This window comes from Lutra lutra, chromosome 14, assembly GCF_902655055.1.
Source record: "Lutra lutra chromosome 14, mLutLut1.2, whole genome shotgun sequence".
NCBI lineage: Eukaryota > Metazoa > Chordata > Mammalia > Carnivora > Mustelidae > Lutra > Lutra lutra.
The window spans coordinates 10,352,788-10,373,706 of record NC_062291.1 but is presented as its reverse complement, the minus strand read 5'-3'; the positions used below and the strand labels follow the sequence as shown (position 1 = coordinate 10,373,706).

General features: G+C 42.3%; 1 protein-coding gene across 8 annotated transcripts in view; it reads right to left on the bottom strand.

Moving 5' to 3' along the window:
• The window catches only part of RYR2 (ryanodine receptor 2), a 738,447-nt gene that overhangs the window by 31,206 nt on the left and 686,322 nt on the right, over positions 1–20,919 (bottom strand). For all 8 annotated transcript variants that reach the window (XM_047702071.1, XM_047702073.1, XM_047702075.1 and 5 more), the window contains 9 exons: positions 16,966–17,070; positions 14,326–14,407; positions 10,781–12,078; positions 9,958–10,025; positions 8,336–8,483; positions 4,999–5,085; positions 4,165–4,383; positions 2,583–2,713; positions 1,233–1,275 (listed from right to left, as the gene is read on the bottom strand). In XM_047702071.1, the coding sequence (XP_047558027.1) occupies positions 1,233–1,275; positions 2,583–2,713; positions 4,165–4,383; positions 4,999–5,085; positions 8,336–8,483; positions 9,958–10,025; positions 10,781–12,078; positions 14,326–14,407; positions 16,966–17,070 (2,181 nt within the window). The remainder of the gene's footprint in view (positions 1–1,232; positions 1,276–2,582; positions 2,714–4,164; positions 4,384–4,998; positions 5,086–8,335; positions 8,484–9,957; positions 10,026–10,780; positions 12,079–14,325; positions 14,408–16,965; positions 17,071–20,919) is intronic.

Below are 20,919 nucleotides of genomic sequence, written 5' to 3'. Positions count from 1 at the left end.
TGCAATTACTGCTCATCTGATCCTGAATATGCAGTTTCCTTCTGAGAAACTTGTGCTTTAACAATTTAAAGCTGCTTCTTCATTAAATAATTAAGGAGACTAAAATGATCAAATTATCTATTTAAAATTATTTAAAAATAAGTCTTTCAATGTTTGGCCTAGTTTGGATGTGCTCCTAGGCAGTAGCTCTCTGCTACTCACAATGCCAGGTCACACAAAAAACTTGCACCAAAATAAAAAACACACTACTCTCAACTAGAAAGTCTTGTTATTAAGGGGGTAAAAAAGGTCAATGGGTTTCATCATGTACCTGATTTAAACTCATGGTGCAAGCCCTCCATCTGCCCTGAGACTGGTAATAGAGAATTTGCAGCTGCTCCTGGAGAACCATCCTGAGTAACACTGAATTGGTGAAATCAAAGGGAACAAGACCACTTCGTGTGGCCGGTACTTCTGCCTGTTCACTCCACAGAGCATCCCTTGGGGCTAGAACCCATTAAGGAGCAGAGGGTGAGCTGGGTCAGTTTGGCAATTAGAAAGGTTCAAAGAATAAGTAGGAGCTAGAATGTAATCACTATAGTATTTTACGACATACAAGTAATGGTGCATATATTTCATTCAAAAATGTGATCTAACATTAAAATTCTATGTGGGAAAAGCAGAGATGATCCTTGACTCAAAATCAGAGACTTAGCAGGTGCCACAGTGGACTACTGACTCTGTATCTGTGTTCTTTCCACTACACTCTGAGGTGGTGGGCATCAGAAGGATAAAACGTGATGAAAATAAAAAGATCTTTGAAGTTTATATAAAGTAAATAAAACTCGATCCTTTGTTGTCAGGCAAGGACTTGACTTCTGTAAAGCAGGATTCCAGCCCTAGTGATTTATAGCTGTCTTATCAGAAAATGGCCATCAGCTAATTTATGTTACCCAAACAATCTCAGAAAATTCTCACCAAGTCCTGACACAGTGCAGACCAAGCACTGTTTATTCGCAGGAGTCAGAGGACAGGCAGATAAAACAGTGCTTATTTATCTTATAGCTACAGCGCATGCGTATTTTTTACATGCAGTTTTTTGAAATTCATATTCAATTCCACTGCCGCTTTGAAATGACATTGATAGATAAAGCACACCTCAATATTTCATTCTACATATGAGCCACATCAAATTCCAACCTGAAGTGTGCTCTAGGAAAGAAACTGAATGCATTCTTTTTGAGAAGTATTACCTTTCTTTTAACAAATTTGTCCCAGTAGTTGTTGGGAAATGACCTAAAAAATACAAAAGCATAAAAGTAAAATCATTTGAGAAAACAATAAGCAACAGTATATTGTTTGGACTATACAACATACTTCAAATAATATGTAAGATCTTTCCATTCACAAAAATCATAATTTATGTCCCATCTTATCCCATAATTTTTCTATATTTTACGTAGATCAAATATTATTTAAATGTTACTCTATCAGTATATAAATGCAAAATCACAAAAAGACTATGGGCTGCTATTTTAGTAGAGAAGAATATGAACGTATTTATTAATAAGCAGTCTTGTTATATTTATTTACATGTCAGTATATGTCATTTATAATGTCAAATACAGTGTTTCATCAATTGTGTTTAAAAAATTAAAGTACCTAAAAGTCTGTCATTGTTTTTCCCATGAAGTAAAAAACATCTCATTTCCCCTTAGTTACCCTCAAGGAAACTAAGCAAGGTACCAAAACACCATTCTGGCACCTTGACTAACACTGAGTTCACTTAAAGGGAAAGACTTAATTGACTTAGTAATAACAGCTAGAGTTGATAAACAGCTAGAGTTGATAAATTAAACATTTATAAGGCACAAAGAAACCATCCCTATTTGAGAACTTGGAGTTTACAGAAATGTTAACTTTTTAAGAATAAGCAAAACTGGTGAAAAAAAGTATTTCAGTCTTGAGTAGTACAAACTACTCAAAAAGTATTGCATCACTAATAGTGTTGGACAATTACACTTTTGTGATGAATTTATACCTGGAACAGCAGCTAGTAGTTTGGGTCTTGAGCTCACAAGGCTAAATATTTAGTGTACAGAAAAAGTACTCGTTTCTCTGCCTTAAGTTTTACAGGTCATACTCCTCAACTCCCTTGATACCTTGCTGCTTGATGGTACCGACAACGAGCTTACAACATAGATACGTAAAAAGTATGAAATTCAGTATTTTTGCTTTTAAGGCTACAACTCTTTCCCTAATTTCTGCCTCCTCTGTGCTTTTGGAGGAGAGAACCCTGCACTGTAGTTATGTACCTCTAACTGTGCTCTTCCCTGAACACTGAGTAATGGATGTCACGTTCCATCACTCCTGTGAAAATGGACTCAAAGCCATTTTTGATTAAGGAATTCAGAACACAGATGGGAAAAAATGGATGGCATCCATTAAGCTGACAGCGCTTAGTCTTTTGATTTTCTTGGCTGAAAATATCACTATTATTCACCTCTGCTAAACTTTTGACAAATCTGTAAGAACTCCAGCATTTTTTTTTTTTGTCTTAAAATTTTTGAACATAGAAATGTCTCATGTAATTCTTTACTCACTGTGTGTTGATTACAAGTCTATCCCACTGGCCTTTAATATCATCTTCTGAAGGTTGTTCTGTAATATAAAGCCCATCAAATTCCAGTTTTCGAGCTACTTCCTTTTCTCGCTTAAAAATAACCAATGGGACCTACGTTTGAAAAAATAAACATGTTAAAATTAGTTTAGATTTACTGGTATCTCTTGTGGTCACTATCTGTACAAAACAGCTTTTTGGAAAAAGAAATATTTCCCATGTTACTTTCTGGAACCAAAACTGAGTGAAAATGAATTGGTTATATTTAGGCAGAAAGGAACATCTAGAGGTTTAGGAAAAATAGAAATGGAACAGATACCATGTACAACCCTATGTTTCCAAACACATAGAATTTTACACATATTTGCACTAAAGAAATCATTTTTAAATATTAAAGAGAAGATACATCTTTTATTATAATATATCTTTTTATATATCTGAGACACACACAGCTACAATAAAATATAGCAATGTTACCAAGGTTTCAAAATGTATGCTCCTAACAAGTGCAGTTTTATTTGCGAAATCTGATTCTATGCTCAGTGTCCAAAATGCATTTTGAAATAAACTTTAATTTCTGCAAAAATCTTTGTCAGTTTGCCCAAATATTTCCAGAATATATTGATTCTTATCGCCTCATCTGGACAGATTTTATGCAGCGCACAGATATGAAGAGGATGCAGACATTCTGGAAGTATTCAAGAATACCTCCTCCTGCCCCAACTCATAAAACAGTAAAGAAAAGGAGAGGAATTGCTGAAGAAAATTTTACATTATAGTCTTTTACTCCAGGCTCTGGTTTTTCAAAGTCTTCTAGAAGTTTCACAATCAGAGGCAGGGGACAGTGAAATAAAGTGTTACCATGAAAAGGGATCTTGCTAGGGAAAAATAAAGAGGTTTGCAAAAGTAATGGGCAGCCCTGAGCACTCAGAGACTCTTGAGTTCTATTCACCAAATTCTATTCTCTTGGCAGGGATCTAGGGATAGAGCTCTATTATTTTCTGGGTGAAATGCAACAAACTATAAAAAGCATTTCTGCCATGAAGGTTTTAGATACATTCCTAACAAAGGACAATTCAAATGACTCAGGTTCCACATGACGTATTCTGTAACCCAGAGCATCGCTGGGACACAGGGTGGGTTACTTCTGTGGGGTCAAGTTTTGGTGAAACTGGCCATTATAGGAATGATTACCAATATGAGACAGAAAGCTACAGTAAGAAGGCCCAAAGCCACCTGCCCTTGCAGGGACAGTCTGTAGCCAATGTGGAGCCCTGGAGACAAGCCTCCAATGCCCCAACCCAAGACAACCGTGTAGGGGTATCCCACCCTCGTGGACTGAGGCCCGCGCATGTGCCCTGTCGTGTCTGAACAGTAGCCCCACTTGTCCCTCCATTGCACTCTGCTTCCTTCCCTTGCCCCACAGGTGTTGACTCATAGAACATTCCCTAATAATCTCCATGCAGGTAAATTTTCCCATCTCAGAGTCTGCTTCCCCAGAAGTCCAGCCTGCAACAGATACGTGCACACACAGACACAGGTACCTTGGTGCCTTACTATCTTACTTTCAAGCAGTAGTATCCGATGATGCAGAAGAAAGAAATGACCGTGTGGAGAACAGCTAGGATCCTCAGTGTGGGCTCCATATAGCCACTGCTCTCCTCCAGGACATAGTGAACCGCGATGATTCGGGGCGAGCCAGTGTCTAGGCTGCTGAATTTGGCGTTTTCACTCAAACTGCGTGTGGGGAGCTCCTTTCCTTCAACCACAGAAGAAGTGGAGACCTGATTCAAACCATTTAAAGTAGAGTCAGTTCGCTTCCTCTAAGATACCAGAAACCAGAAACCCAATGGAAACCCAGCAAAGAGGCAGAGATGAAGCCTGTGTCCCATGAAAAGACTAAAAGCAAGGGCTAAAAATAAGATAGCTTTTCAAAAACTGATGGCAAATAATGAGCACACTCTTTAAAATGCCTTCTAATCCAAGCAAGACTTAGGAGGATTCTAAGGCATGCCGGGGGTGGGGGGAGGGGTGGGGGGTGGGGAGTACAGATGGCTAAGCCACCTTCCCAATTATCCAAAGAATTTGACGTAATGAAGTTATGCCAGACCCGGAAGTGGTAACAAGTGAGAAATTCAGCCAAATGAGGTGAGGGACACTGGGGAGACCCTCCACTGAATTAATGCTCATCAGCTGAGGCATTTCCCACTTAGTTCCGAGGAAAAAATCTACTGCCTTACTAGACTGTCAGTGACGTGCTTGACCTCTAGGTTCCTCTTTCATCAAAACATTTTAGAATGGGTTTAGACGTGCTCATTAGTGGATTTGTGAACTCTATACATGCAATTCAGTCCATCTGTAGTTTCGTACTGGTTATTGAAAGACCAAGACGTACGTACCTTATAAAAGAGCAAGATGAAATTGATTGCAAATGCGACAAATAAGGCTAACATTCTCATGTTGTAAAAGTTGCGAGCAAAATAGTTCTGAAGGTGAAAAAAATGATTAAAAGGTCAATGAATTGAGATTGACATGTGCAGACAATTTAAACAGCATTCCTTCCTTTACCCAAAACTATTTCTCAAGAGTCTACTTTGTATCAAGTAGCGCTCTTGGTGCTGTAGACGTAACAGCAAATAAGAAAATCTGGGCCACCAGTGGAGGATAGAAATGATAAGCACATCCACAGATTAAAGATAAAATGAAACAAAACATAATCTCAAAGGATGCTAATGCTTTGAAGGAAAAGCCATCAGGTTAAGGGGTGCTATTTTATTTTTTTTTTCTTAAGATTTTATTTATTTATTTGAGAGAGAGAGCATGAGAGTAGAGAGGTCAGCAGGAGAAGCAGACTCCCTGCCGAGCAAGGAGCCCGATGCGGGACTCAATCCCAGGACTCCGGGATCATGACCTGAGCCGAAGGCAGTTGCTTAACCAACTGAGCCACCCAGGCACCCTGGGGGTGCTATTTTAGATAGATGGGTCAGGGAAGGCTTATTTTAGGAAATGACATTTGAGCACAGTCCTGAATACCATGGGAAAGCAAGGCAAGTAAGCAACTGGGGAGAGTGTATGAGAGAGAGAAAGAGAGAGCACATGGGCTGGGAGGACGAAGGTTCTGAGTTCAGAGTAACAGTGTTGTTGGGGACAGTGAGAGAGAAGAGGAGGGACGAGGAGCACATGAGGTCAGAGAGGTGAGGTGGACATAGGCTTACAGGCTTCTGGTAAAGTTTGTAATGTTCCTTCCCATGCAGTGGGTTGGTTTATGACCTCTGGAGCTACGCTGCGCACTCGCTCACTGCAAATGCAGACAAGCACTTAAGCACTCCGACAGCATCCCTTCTACCATCTGTAAAGTGGCCATAACAACAGAAGCTTCCTCAGAAGTTTGCTCTGAGGATAAGTTCATGGAGGGAAAGTTAGTTATAATCTTGTTATTATAACTGGAATTATTACTTTATTCTAGGTGGGATGGCAAGCTATCAGGGGATCTGAAGGGGGCTTGATATGACCAGATTATAATTTAGAAAGATTATTCCAGTTGCTGTGTGGGAGACAGGAGGCGAGTGGAAGCAAGGGGACTAATCAGAGCTACCACAGGAGCGCAGGAGGGGATGATGCTGGTGGTGGTGGCCTGGTCTAGGGGGAGCTGTGCAGATGGAAGAACGGAGCAGACTCTGGCTATACCTGGAAGACAGAACTGGGAAGAATTCCTGCTGGATTGGATTTGATGGAGGCAAGAAAGAAAGGATTCAGATATAGTAACTTCTGGATTTGGAGTCAGATAGCTCTAGCTATCTAGCTAGCTCTTCTAGTCCACTATGATATTCAGAATTTTAGAATAAGGGCTAGGATTTCCTGCCTTTGCCCATCCCCCATAGATGGACAATCCTGTGAAGTTCAAATCTAAAGGACATTACATGGTTGGTGCCATTTAGCGACTGGAAAAAACACCCAAAGGAGAAGTAGGTTTAAGGAAAAAGTCAATGGGGAGATATCAAGTCTCTGTTTTACTACGAAGTGGGAGATGTCAACGAGACATCCAAGAGGATATGCCAGGGGCTTTCGCATGACAGGTCCTATCAAGATGACAACGTACCCCATTATCAGTCTCCATGTACACACCCCATTTGGCTGGTGTCATCTCCCACCCAGGACCCTACCTTTACTGCCATGGCTTACAGACTAAGGCAGCCCGCCACAGACTGGTTCGCATTGGTTCTCCTTGCAAAAGGCTGGAACTGGGTCACAGAGGCTGTAGCCTTGGTTATCTGAGCTGGCAGGTCACAAAGACCTGAAGGACAGGGGGCCTCGTGTGGCCTGATGTGGCTGTGATTAGTCTTGTGTAGACAAAATGGTGGGGAGAGAAAGTCGTATTGGAAAGAGAAGCAGGAAAACAGAGAACACATGACCCTGAGGCAGATGACGTAAGAAGACCTCACTGACTGGCTCTCCGTGCCTGTAGTTAAATGCAGTCTTCAGGAACCCACTGGGGCTGTGGAGGGTTATCAGTGAGCCCTTTCAACCTCCTGCCCTACCATCTATGCCCCTGCGCCATGGCAACTATCACAACACTGAAAATCTGTGATTATCCAGGGGTATCTACAAAATGTTTACGTTTGGATACTTTGTACTAAATGATATAGGGAAAATACAAGATAATTTAAGAAGATATAGTTGAAACTATTCATTAAAATATGTTTGCATAAATGATATAAGAATGTGTAATATTTATTTACATATAAGCAGGTAGAATATATAATTACTGAGGACAATCCATTTCCTTATAGGCGAAGGGCTAGAATATACTGTGTTCCTGTCCACTTTTGATTTTGCAAAGGCTGTAAAACACTAAATATGATTTTGACTTTCAAACGGTGTTAATGCGAAGAACGTTGGCCTTGGTTTCTAGGTCTGACATTGTTGGTTAGCCCCTCCTGTAGGTTTATTCTGCACATTCATCTCCCAACATTTTCCTGCCTTAAAAAACTGTATATATTATTATATTAAAAAACAGTATATATTATTATATTAAAAGGCCTTTCAACCAAAATTTTTATGAATTCCATCTTGTATGAATATGAACAGAGAACTACACCTCCTTTCTTGGGTTTTCAAATACGAATATGCATTTTATTTGGCAAGCATTTTTACAAAATATATAGGACACTACATAAATGTCCTTTTTTTTTCATTCCCTTCTTTCCTCATTTCTATTTAAAGAGTAACTTTGAATAGGTCTTCTTATTATCAGGAGGAAGCTGGTTCACTACTATAATGTTTTTGTAACTGGGCTTTTAATAAAAAGGTGATGTTCTAGGAAAACCTGATGAACCCAGTTCTGGAATAGCAATATGAATCTACTTGTACCCTTACGGTCGTGTTTTGCTTTCATGCACCACAGACCCTCACCAATGGCCCACAGAGTTTATTTATTAATCTGCCCTAAAGTCTCTGTGGGAAGATGTTGGTTGCCCTCTGCTGGCCGTCACTATATCAGACGGTCTCAGGTAATGTGGACATGTATGCAGCTTATGGTCTGGTGACAGGGAGCAGCGGACCATAGGCATTTATTATAAAATATGAACACACTCAAGTGAGCAAATAAAACATACTTGTAGGACTGACTGGGTCCCCTGATTGCCACCCAAGGAAAGATCAACGAATATTTACTGGGCCTGAATTATTACGGTCTCACAAACTACTAATAACAATATTCACTCTAAAACATCTTACTAGAAGTTTCTGTTGATATGCTATGATTTTCTTCCAGAACGCTGACTCAGGAACTTCTGGCTCTCCATATCTGTGTGTGTGGAGCTGCCTCAACTTCTGTTTACCCTTCTCTTCTTTGGCTTTTTCTTCTTTTTCTCCATCTTCTCCCCTATAAACACAAATGAATGAAATATAAGCCAACCAGAAACTAAAGAGGTAACAAGTTTGTGCCAAATTATACAAATGAATAAGTATTTAAATCAAAGTATCACTGTTGAAAACTGGTTCCTCTTCTAGTCCACTATGATATTCAGAATTTTAGAATGAGGGCTAGGATTTCCTGCCTTTGCCCATCTCCCATAGATGGACAATCCTGTGAAGTTCAAATCTAAAGGACATTTTATAGGCTTGAAGTGTCTTTATAGCCATATGTAGTGCATAACCTTCCAGCTGTGAGATAAAAACATTTAGGTAAAAAGAGTATCAATGACATTTTTTTTTGCTGTGACTTTCAAACAACCTTCTTTTTAAATTACAACTTTAATGTTTAGTTTTAACACTGACCAGCCGTTAGGACTGAGGCATATGCATTTGGCTGTTCACATGTATAAAGCATGTCAAGATACTCATTTTGCAGACAATTATAGAGTTAGAAGCACTGAAATTTGACACCTACACCCCTTCCGGGTACAAAATACCACAATCCTTCATGAAAGTATTTTTATGGGTAGTCGCATATATATAACTCATACTTAACCTGTACGAGGTCTATCTAACATCCCTTTTAACATGGAAGATTTATCCCTGAAATGACTGTCATACTGTTTCATTTCACTAAAACAGTCATTAACGTGGCCATTTTTACAACCAAGAAGGATCTATAAATAGAGCCAACTACAAATAATAGCCAAAGAAAACAACAAAGGGAAAAATACAAGTGCTATGAGAGCACAGTGGCTCTTATGGGCACTTCAAATTTGACTTCGCAGATTTATAAAAGTATGCACATGAAACAATCTGAACTGGGGGAAAGATGTAGGTTTCAATGGTTAACAGAAAGCCAGGGTTATGAGGAAGTGATCCATTTTTATTGCTTTGCACTCAGATCTTTATTTTTTATTGCTCTGTAGCACCAGGAATGTGGGAGGGTGGACTGAAGAGTTCTGGGTCCTGCACCAGACCTGCCGTATTAGGGATCTCTGCAGTGGGGCCCAGGGATGGATCTTTGTTTTAACAAATTCACCAGGCCATTTTTATGCTTGTGGCTCTGGGGCCACGCTCTGAGGGACGTCACTGCAAGAAATGCATGCAATGGCGTTCAGAACCTTTGTCTCCTCCCCGGCTTACAAGGACAGGGGCGTCTGCATGGTTTTAGGCACAGAACGGAAGCAGTCGGTGCCTGTGGACTGCATTACACGGAATCCCCGGAGCCATCCACAAACAGAATCCTCATGGAACAAGGAGGAAGAGTTGGTGTGGCAGCCCGAGGGGTCCTCCCCAACTCCCGGGCCACAGAGCCTCTCCTCTGGGATGGCGGATTTTGTCGTGTAGCACGAGACTGACCAGCATGGCCTCAGAGGGGAGGGAGAGCGAGCAACAGAGACTGACTGAAACAAAGGGAAGTATACAGAAACGACACATACTCGGCCTTTTCGGGTTCAGATTTGTTTTCTTCTTTTTCCTCCTTTTCTTCCTCTTTCACCTTCTGTTCCTTGAATGAACCAAGGGGGAGAAGAAAGAAAAGCAGGATCACACGTCACCTATGCATGTGGCCACGAGGCAGATCATAACCCGCAGAAGAGAACCGCTTCCCACACAAGCCCTTCACTCTGCTGGTCTAAATCCTCAGCTTCCTCCGCACTCAGCCCTCCCCGCCAGCAGTGAGGACAGACCTGCTGGGCTCCTCCTCGCTTTCTTTTCGTCCCTCAGAAGTACCTTCCTCACCTCATCCCCTACTCAAAAGTTCCTCACCCTTTAAGTTTTACCGAACTACTCCCAATCAGAGTGATGTCTCTGCTTTCTCAACGTTTGTGACCCTACAGTCTGTCTACACTGTTGCGCACTTACTGGTTTCCCAGTTTTTTCGTGAATGTCAGCGATATCTTTCTAACAAACTCTCTAAGGCGGTCTGAAAGCCGTGGTCACATCTTCTGTTTCCTTGGATGCACTGTGACACCCAGGGGCATTAGGCACATGGTTAAGACTCATAAGATATGTGTGGATGGGATGATCGCTCCACTGATGGCTGTCTTCACGGTGGGAACTTAAGCTTAGACCTCAACAGTTTAAGATACTTCAGTAATTTGTAAAGGCTCCTTAACAAGGCCAGAGTTGCCGAGCGCTTCCCTTTGGAAGGTCAAGGCACGTATGTAAGAGCGCTCTGGTGCCAGCCGGAGAACGGGTGTAGGGTTCATTTTTCACACCCACCCAACAGCCAGAGGGCTACGGTGACTTAGAGCCCATTACCTGGAATTTTTCTTGCACATCGGGGATGGGGACCGGGTTGCTCATGAGGTCACTGAGGCCAGCGTTCGGGTTATGAGGAATGAGTTTGTACTGTCCTCCTTCTCTCTTCAGATCCAAGCCGAATATGTCCGAAAGGAGGTCGCTTTCCTCCGTCAGTTCCTTCAGGTCTGTGAGGTCTTCCGAGGGCAGGGCGGCCTCCATGGGCTTCCTGTCCCCCTCCTCGCCATCCCCCCTCACCTCGTCCTGGGTGGGGTCCGGCATGTTAGCTAAGAGCTCCGCCACCCTGATCTTCTTCGCTCCTTCTACCAGGCTGCCCCCCAGCAGCAGGCTGCAGACAATGCGGAAGAAGCCTCTGGAAACGCTGGCCACGAAGTGCAGGAGGCTCATGAAGACGCTCCAGTAGGATGAGAAGGCGGCTGTGACCATGTCCTTCACGGTCATTTTCTTCACCTTCTTCATCTGTTTCTTCAGGCTCTTCAGGCTAAGCATCCGCATGAGGGTCAAGACATTGTACCTGAGAGCCAGCAGGGCCGACGTGACCGTCAGGATGGAAAAGAAGCCCATCCTGGGCCCCTGCTCTTCCGGCTTCTCCTTCTCGCTCTCGTCCTTGTTCACCGACCTCTCATTCAGATCCGACTCTGAGATCTGCGCCGCCAACTGCATCTCGAAGATGGTGTCCTCGCAGAAGTTGACGAAGAGCTCCATCTTCTCCTTCTCTCCCCCTTCGTTGACCACATCGAATATGAACTGCCGTTTGGACTCCTTGACCTGGGGCTTCTCCCACTGTGTGCGGCTGGACTCGCTGATTTCGAAATAGACCCGCTCAATGCGCTTGGCGCTTCCCATGATCTCGATGCGGCCCAGGAAGGGCTGGAAGTAGTTCAGCACGCTCTCGGCCAGCTCCAGGAAGGTCTGCAGCCGGGTGTCATTGGGCATGTGTTCAGACAGGTTGGTCAGGAGAACCGCAACGTTGAAGCCGATGTCCTTCGCGGGCTCGTGGAACCGTTTCACGAACTCTTCATAGTCGAGGGTCTCGTTTTCATCGGTCTCCGCGCAGGACAAAAGAAACTCGGTTTCAGATTGCGTGTAGTGCTTATGGCTCTCCATTGCTTTATGGAAGTCCCTCTTGGAAATGACTCCCTTGCCATCAGGATCATATTCCTTAAATGTGTCAGAAGAGGTCAAATCCTTTAGTTTTAAGAACATGTCAAAAAATTTGAGAATCATCTCCACGTTGTTGGAAGATTCCACGAGCATGTCGACCATCTGCTTGCCGATGGTTCCATTGACAACATTTCCTGGTGGGCAAGAATTGGATGTGTTCAAAGGCAACATTTTTGATAAAATCAGTGTCTACAGAAAAAAAGGACAATATAAATCTTACATGACTTCTGAATCAAGGATGGCTCCTTGTTTATCTTCCACTGCATGAAGTCTCAGGAAAAGAGGGACAGTGATTTGCAAACTCTAGTTTAAAGGAGGGATTACATAAACACATGCAAAATCGTTTTTGCAAAGTGGTTAGACTAACAGGAATACAGCAATATTTGAACAAAAGCTGTTGTTTTTTTTTTTTCCCCTTCAAATCGATCAAGAAAGCAACATGTTCTCGAATAGAGAAAATGGGGAAAACATTTATATCCTAAAGCCAGAAACTGAAGTCCAGTTTCATGCTAATAATAAAGAAGAGCATCTGGACAGCTTTTTAAGATTGAAAAATCACTGAGGGAGTGCATGGGTGGCTCAGTGGGTTAAGCCTCTGCCTTCGGCTCAGGTCATGATCCCAGGGTCCTGGGATCAAAGCCCACATTGGGCTCTCTGCTCAGCGGGAAGCCTGCTTCTCCCTCTCCCACTCCCCCTGCTTGTGTTCCCTCTCTCACTGTCTCTGTCAAATAAATAAATAAAATCTTAAAAAAAAAAAGATTGAAAAATCACTACTTGAAGACAATACCCTATTTAATGTTCATAGGTCCGTAAGGCAGGTACTTTTTCATTAATTCTGATTTTACTATTGAGGAAAGTGAAGTTTAGCAAGGCAAAATCAATGTGCCCATTGCGACAGGATTAGTGGGGGCGAGTGCCAGGACTTCAAACGGATCCTCTGAAAGCAAATTATATGCTCTTTCTGGTTTACAATGTAAAGCCCTCTCCCTACATTTCTTCATGGTCCAGAATATTTATTGTCAGAAAATGGGAGATCACTGATAAGCTTGAGAAAATTAGATAGTATCCTAAATTATAGAGTCACAGAACGCTCCTATTCCTCGAACAGAATGTGCAGTGTAACATCAAGACAGAAACAGAACAAAGACACGTGGTGAGGTCTGCTGGCGTCCCCTCGTGCCGCAGTAAACACCATGGTTATGAGCATGGGCTCGGGAGCCGCACTGTTGGGTTTGAATCCAGGCTCCACCATCTTCTAGCTAAGCAACTGGGCAGATGTCGGTGCCTCAGTTTCCTCATGTGCTAAATAACGATAATGATACTATCAAACTCGTCACCCTGGCATGAGGATTAGATGAGCTGATACGTGACAGCGGGTGAATTTACGTTGTCACGGGGGCAATCACTGCTGCTCCTACTATTATTCTGCTTGTCGTTACTGTCATCCAGACTAAAATTTGATGTGACGTCATGGTAAAGCATCCTGCACTCAGAGGCTATATAATGACTGCCACCTAAGGTTTCTGCATCTTTGAAGTTCTAGCACACGGCATGCCTCCTGTAGTTATGCAAAGCACGACAGACTAAGAACCAGAGAAAAATTAGGAGGGATTCAAGAAAGAAGGATAGGCAACAAAAGCAAACGGTTTTTTAATGGCTTTGGTCCTATTCACGTGATTTCACAGACTTCTCACATTCCCTCTGTCACCACCTCCATTCACAGGGAGGAAGTGGAGAAGGAACTAGTGCAAGGGTTGCACTAGTCACTAGGAAGTAGGGAACTGGGGATTTGAACCCAAGCTCTTGACCACCATGCTTATTACTGCATGACACAGAAGAGAAATGCAGTAGCAGAGAAAGACAAGTTGGAAAGAGAAAAGACAGAGATGAGTGCTGAGGGAGGCACATGGTGGGACCACGAGACTGCCACCAGCGGCTGCTATGTGGGCCGATGGCCTCTGTCCTCCTCTTCCTGCAGGATGTGAATAACCCCCCAAGAGTCACAGTGCAGCCAGCTCAACGCAGTGCTTTACACAGTTGGGAGTTATTCAATTGCCCATAGTCCCCACTGATCACAGACTAACAAATGAATAAAATCGTTATGTACTATGTCTGGAGAGTAGTATTCTTTAGTAGAAATGTCCCTAAACATTACTACTGGTTTCATCCCACCACTATATAAACCGAGATAAGCAAGATATCTCTTTTTAAAAAGATAACTTGGAGAAAACAGTAATAAAGCCAGCGATAAATCCACGGTTATCTGTCATATCTCAGTGTTGATATTTCATTCTTTGTGGCAGGTGGACTTCACAAGCAAGCACCTATTGATCCTTGAAATAAAAGAATAATGGGTACTTGAAAATATAAATCAAGATTACCTTCTAACATGGACAGCAACATGACCACCATATCCTTCTGAAGATCCATTAATTCTTTTAAGAGCTCAATTTGACTGGAATCCTGAAAACATTAACACAGGTTATAGTAACATAGAACACATAATGCATCATATATATAAAATCATAGTATATTTCTGCATTTGAGATAATATGAGGGCATACTTATTCTCACAAAGAGTACTGCTTCACCCATCGTAAACACTTTCCGGGATCATAAAATAAAAGAAAGACCAAGTGTAAGTATGTAGCTTATTGCAAAGAGGTATACTTCAGAATTAGTATTTACTACTGATTGTATCTCATTTTATTAAGGTATGTGTGAGGACAATGAATAAGTCTAACAGAAGGATGAAAGCAGCAGCAGATTCTCCAGCAGCGTGCAAGACTCAGGTGCCTCCACACATCAGACGTCTTTCTTTTACTTGAAGACTGAATTTGTTTTTCTTTCTTCCTAACTTATTACACAAAAATGCTATGTGTTTTGTAAGAATTAACTTATTTAGGAAAAATAGGCAAAACAGTGATATGATGTAAATTTACATCAATCTAACAAAAATATAACCAAGTAACACCTATATGAACAATGTATAATGTATCTTATTTACCAATTTTATTCAACACCCTGATATTTTTCTGGTTAAGATTTTCTGGGTTTTTTTGTTTGTTTGTGTTTGCTTTTGATTTTTTTGCCACGAAAAAAATTCTTTTACAAAGATACATTGTGTCCGAACCTCAACTGCTTAGATTCCGCATCTTGAAACACAGAATGTACTTACATCAACATTATGACATTATGACTCACCAAATTTTCTTTTGATTTGAAACTATGCTTTATTTCTTTTTAAATAATTATACAAGGCAGTCATTTTATTCATTTAGATTTTGCTAAATATGAGGCTGGAAAAATGAGACTTTCTAAATAGTGTTCCCTTGGCTAGGTCTACAAACTGAACGACTACTAGGTAGCACCACATGTTAATAAAATGATGGAACTACACTAGAATGAGAACTCCCTTGAAAGTGTATAAATTTGGTTCATGTTGGTTTCCTTTATTCACTAAAATGCCACTGGTGATTAGATGAAAGAATCATGTTATTTCCTTATTTGGTGGAAGTCATCAATAATTAGATGTTGACAAAACTCAAGCCAGGCTCTTCTGAGTCCTCTTTTCAACCAGGGTGTAATCTGAGGCTCAAAGACTTGAACAAAATTCTAATAGCGTTTCTACCATCTTAAGGCTGCATCCCCTAGGGTGGCCTTAGCCCACCTTAGAGGGACTGCCTGGAGAAGCTCAAGACTGCTTAAAAAAAAAAAAAAAAAAAAAAAAAAAAAATTGCCCTGTGTGTGCCTGCTGACTCTGGGGGAACCGGTCTCATCTCCCGTCTCTGTATGAGGGTAGGAGCTGAACTTCAGTAATTGCCAGCCTGTGGACACAGCTGGCCTAATCGTATCTACACTGACCAACCCTTTGTGATCTCTCCCTTCCTACCTCTACTGCCCCCACCCGCCCATGCCTGGTGCCTCATTCTCCCTTTAAAACACCCACTCACCTCTGTACATTTCCCTACTGTGATAGTTATTACTGACGAAAACCTGTCCTCACCACTTGAACCTATGCCTGGCTTTAACAATAGGCTCCTGCTTGTAACCACTGGTGGTGGGGGGGGGGGGTGGTGGTGTGCAATTGTCCCTACTTCACAGGAGGAAAGAGAGCTGGTGCAGGCATACTGTAGGGACATGTGAATGAAAACACTGGGTAGGACTGGCAATGGTCTGGCCTTAAATCCTGCAGTCTTTCTTCTACCTGACACCGGGCAAACACCCCACACCCTGACAGGTATGTCAGATCTCAGGACCCGTCATCAAAGTTCACCGCATTAAAGAGACTTATTTACTCTTTTCTGTAAATCTGTTCTTTATGTGCTTATCCTTACGAAGTTTTTCTCTGACTTTCACAAAATTAAATGTCCTGTTGATGAGTGAATCTCATCTACTGAGATCAGCTGCTCATTTATGACTCAGTAAGGAAACTGCTTCTCTTTCACAAGGGATTTGTACATTACAAATCCTTTTTCAGTCACCTGGATGGAGGAGGAAAATTCTAGTGAATAATCACTAAGAAGTCTATATGGGTCTATGAAGGACTGTAACATGTACAATGTTTGAGGACTACACTGTGTTATTTCTCTATTAAATTCAACTCCTTAGTATCTTTTGTTCTCCAATTTGAATAATGTCTCCCACCCATTCTTAGTTTGCATAAAATGCTTGAATAAAAAACTTTTTAAAATATAGAGTAAAAGAGAGGTGCTTGGGTGGCTCAGTTGGTTAAGCATCTGAATCTTGATTACGGCTGAGGTCGTGATCTCAGGGTAATGAGATCGAGCCCCACGTTGGGCTCTGCATTCAGCACACAGCTTGCGAATCTCTCTCTCCCTCTCCCTCTGCTCCCCCTCCCGCCATACCACTCTCTCTAAAATAAATAAAATCTTTAAGAAATATGTAGAGAGTAAAAGATGTATAAAGAAGTGATCCAAGAAAGATCATATTCAAACAAAGGTAAGCATGTTGAATTTGCCAATGATTACAGTCTTTGTCATTTAGGATGGAAGATTTACCTGAGACAGCTTCATCTGCATGTGGGCAAATACGTGAAGAAAGCCCACAACTGCATCCCACAGCCTGCTGTGGGCCAAGCTCTGCTGATTCCCGGTGCAAGGACCCTGGACGGGAAACAGACGGACAGCAATCATTCTCAATGACTTAATGGCCAAAATAAGCTGTCCACTAATAAGCGGGGACAAAATCAACTTAGCGTTCACATGTAACAAATTCTAAAGACGTTTCTCAAGGATTTTCAAGTTCTTTCTGTATGCTTAATAACAACAAAAAAAAAGGACAGTGGATTACTTCATGTCTGTCTGGTTTTTAGTTTCTTTTATTTAGAGGAGGAGGGTAGGATCCAGTTTTGGTTATTAAGTCACATCAATCGGTCCTTACTCTCGGCTGTAGGATCTGAGATGAAGCTTATGATAAGAGGCAATTACTTCTCATTGCTAAATAGTAACCTAGACAAAGCATTCATATCAAGGGGAAAGTCCTCGTCAATGATTTCTTAAGCGTACAGCTGTTTTACCAATCTTACAACCAGTGAATTTTAAAAAATTATTACTTGGTGATTAACTTCATGAACCCAGAATCCAGGGCAATTGGAACCTAACTTCGCTCTCTTGGCTCACACTTCAGAAGTGATCTTTAGGTTACACCAGAGAGGACACATTGTAGCAGGCAGAGTGCTTGAAGGCAGACCGTTTCTATTTTTATTTTCCAAGGAAAAATACTAGAGTCACTAAGTTTTGCATACATACCTACATTGACCAGGGAAATAAATGACAGGGATTTTATTTAAAAAAGAAAAAATAGGGGCGCCTGGGTGGCTCAGTGGGTTAAGCCGCTGCCTTCGGCTCAGGTCATGATCTCGGGGTCCTGGGATCGAGTCCCGCATCGGGCTCTCTGCTCAGCAGGGAGCCTGCTTCCCTCTCTCTCTCTCTCTGCCTGCCTCTCCATCTACTTGTGATCTCTCTCTGTCAAATAAATAAATAAAATCTTTAAAAAAAAAAAAAGAAAAAAAAAAGAAAAAATATACATACAACACAGTTCTTAACTTCCAATTCACTCATTCCTTTCGACAAATGACTCTTAAGGAGTATAAATTTGAGAGAACATTACAAGTGACTGGAAGAGATAACCACATTGAAGATACTGAGAAGATGTTGAATTGGAACTTTGTCCTGTGTTCAGCTTCTCTTTTGTCCTAAAGCTGATGGTAAAAGACAGTAAGTACCTCCCTGCTTCAAAAGCAAGGTGCCAGACTCAGTGTGTGCAAAGGGGGAGACCAAATAGCTCTTTCCACCCCAAGGATATAAAGAAGACGAAAGTGAAAAGTGAGACTTTGGAGAGCTCCCCATGTGCTCGGCATCTCCACCTTCTACTCCTCCTGTGACGGAAGAGGGGAGACACTGAATCCTTTATACCAAGTGAGCAAGGAGCCTTCGAGAGAGCCATCCGGAGTGGTTGGCATCTGTCTCCTGAAGCTGGGTATTAGAAAGTATGAAAGGCACAGAATAACTGAAAAAGATACGTGTTTCTCATACAGGCTCCTGCAAGACTATGGAATGTGAAAGGGTGATGTGATTCCAAGGTGGATGTGATTCCAAGGTGGATAGACAGAGGCCGCAGGATGCACAGGGTCTGGGTGGGAGAAGAGGCATGGGCAGGCCAAGGCCAGTCATCAGAGAAAGAATACAATATGCCACCAGACCCAGCTCCGCTGTGCAGTCCTGAATTACATGTGCCCTGGGAGGAAGGAGACCTTCTCTACCATCAACCCCCACTCCCATCCCCAACGCTTCTTCCTGGCACTGGTCCACTCCACCCCTAAGGATACCAGGGGCTAAGGGGAAGGAGGGGGAGGAGGAGGAAGTAAAGGATCCTGTGGGCGGACAGAAGAGAAGCGTGGATCATACACCAGGCCGCCCACCCTCATGTCAGAGGCATTTCCAGCCCCAAGGCGAGGGGAGATTTCACGTAAGAGTTTAGTGTACCCCTGTGCTGGGACTGAGTGGGACTCTTCCCATGACAAAGTGTCTGAGGAATGGATTTATCTGAGAGTGGCCAGTGCACAAGACCCGTTCAAAGAGTGGTCAAGACATGGCCCACAAGGGGCACCTGGGTGGCTCAGTGGGTTAAGCCTCTGCCTTCAGCTCAGGTCATGGTCTCAGGGCCCTGAGATCGAGCCCCACATCAGGGTCTCTACTCAGCAGGGAACCTGTTTCCCCCTCTCTCTCTGCCTATCTCTGCCTACTTGAGATCTCTCTCTCTGTCAAATAAACAAAATCTTACAGAAAGAAAGAAAGATAGAAATCTTAAAGAAAGAAAAGAAAAGAAAAGAAAAGAAAAGAAAAGAAAAGAAAAGAAAAGAAAAGAAAAGAAAAGAAAAGGGAAGGGAAGGGAAGGGAAGGGAAGGGAAGGAAAGGAAAGGAAAGGAAAGGAAAGGAAAGGAAAGGAAAGGAAAGCCAAGCCCCACAGGGGGCTTCTGGGTGGCTCTGTTGTTAAGCATCCGCCTTTGACTCAGGTCGTGATTCCAGAGTCCTGGGATCCAGCCCCACATCAGGCTCCCTGCTCAGCAGGAAGCCTGCTTCTCCCTCTCCCTCTCCCCCTCCTTGTGTTCCCTCTCTCGATGTCTCTCTCTCTGTCAAATAAATAAATAAAAACTTAAAAAAAAAAAAAGGATTATAGACCTCAATGCAAAATCTAAAACCATAAACCTTAAAAAAAAAACCACCACCACCACCACAACAACCGCCCATAGAACAAGTGTGAGAGAAAGTGGTGAGGAGAGGTCAGGTTATTTTAACTTGCAGCTTGATACATTTGGGCCATTCAAGGCACCAGGCTAGGGGGACTTGATTGTACTTCTGGCCTGGTTGGCTCCTACAACGCCGGTTCCGAAGCAGTGGAGCTTCAGGATTTCCCCGGGGCTCAAGTCAAGCATCTGCACGGTGCTTCACGTTGCAAAACCCTGCGAGGGTGCCAAGTGCCAGAGGCCACTACAGGAACACTAAAAGACCATTTCAGGGGTGCTTGGCTGGCTCAGTCAGATGATCTCCGCATCGTGAGTTCGAGCCCCACCTTGCATGTAGAGATTACTTCAATAAACAAATATGTAAAAATAAAATAAAACTAAATGCCATTTCAAAGAAAATAATCTTGATTTTTCCTCAAGTCAAGAAAAAATTTCTTCATGGGGTATTCAGTATTTTAAACAAAAGTTAAAATATTGTATGGCAAGGGACTAAGGTCTTCTGCAAACTCTAGGTAACCAAGAGTTATTTTTGCAACCTGATGTGACAGAGTGGCAGACGTGAGGCCAACAGACCCGTTTTTCCTTCTAAAGTGGAAACATCCAGAATTTATACTACTTTCTAGGAGCTGCTCAACCGTGGGCCGTGTACTTCTAGGAAATGATAACGAACCCAAATCGGGCACGCACCTCACCCACTGTGGAACATTCTTATTTCTCGCATCTCCTCAGTGCCTGCCTCGTGTAAAACCTTCACTGACTGACAGAGTGGGTTGGTCTTACTTTCAGACTGAACTTCTGGCAATAACACCTAAAACTTTCTCTTTTCTCACCAATTATTTTGCTGTCTTACTCTAGGTACTCAGACAATATGATGTCCTCTCATCTAAGCAATTTTTGTGCTCCCCCCTTATTAAAACTGCAATGGAATCCTAGAGATGATTACCTTGATTTCACTGGTTTTGAATCTTCCTCTTAAGTAAGTCTCTATCGTTAGCAAAAATTTGAACCAAAAGCAATACGCAATATGGTAATCTAAAAGGCAGTCCAAAATAATGAAGCTAATGATGAGTTTTTAGTCACAGTATTAACAACTGTCAGTAAATATGGTGCTAACACAAGCTTTTTCGAAATATATTTCATTAAATTCAATGTGGTGGCTTGGACTGGTTCCTGGAACAGAAAAAGGACATTTGTGGAAAAACTGGTA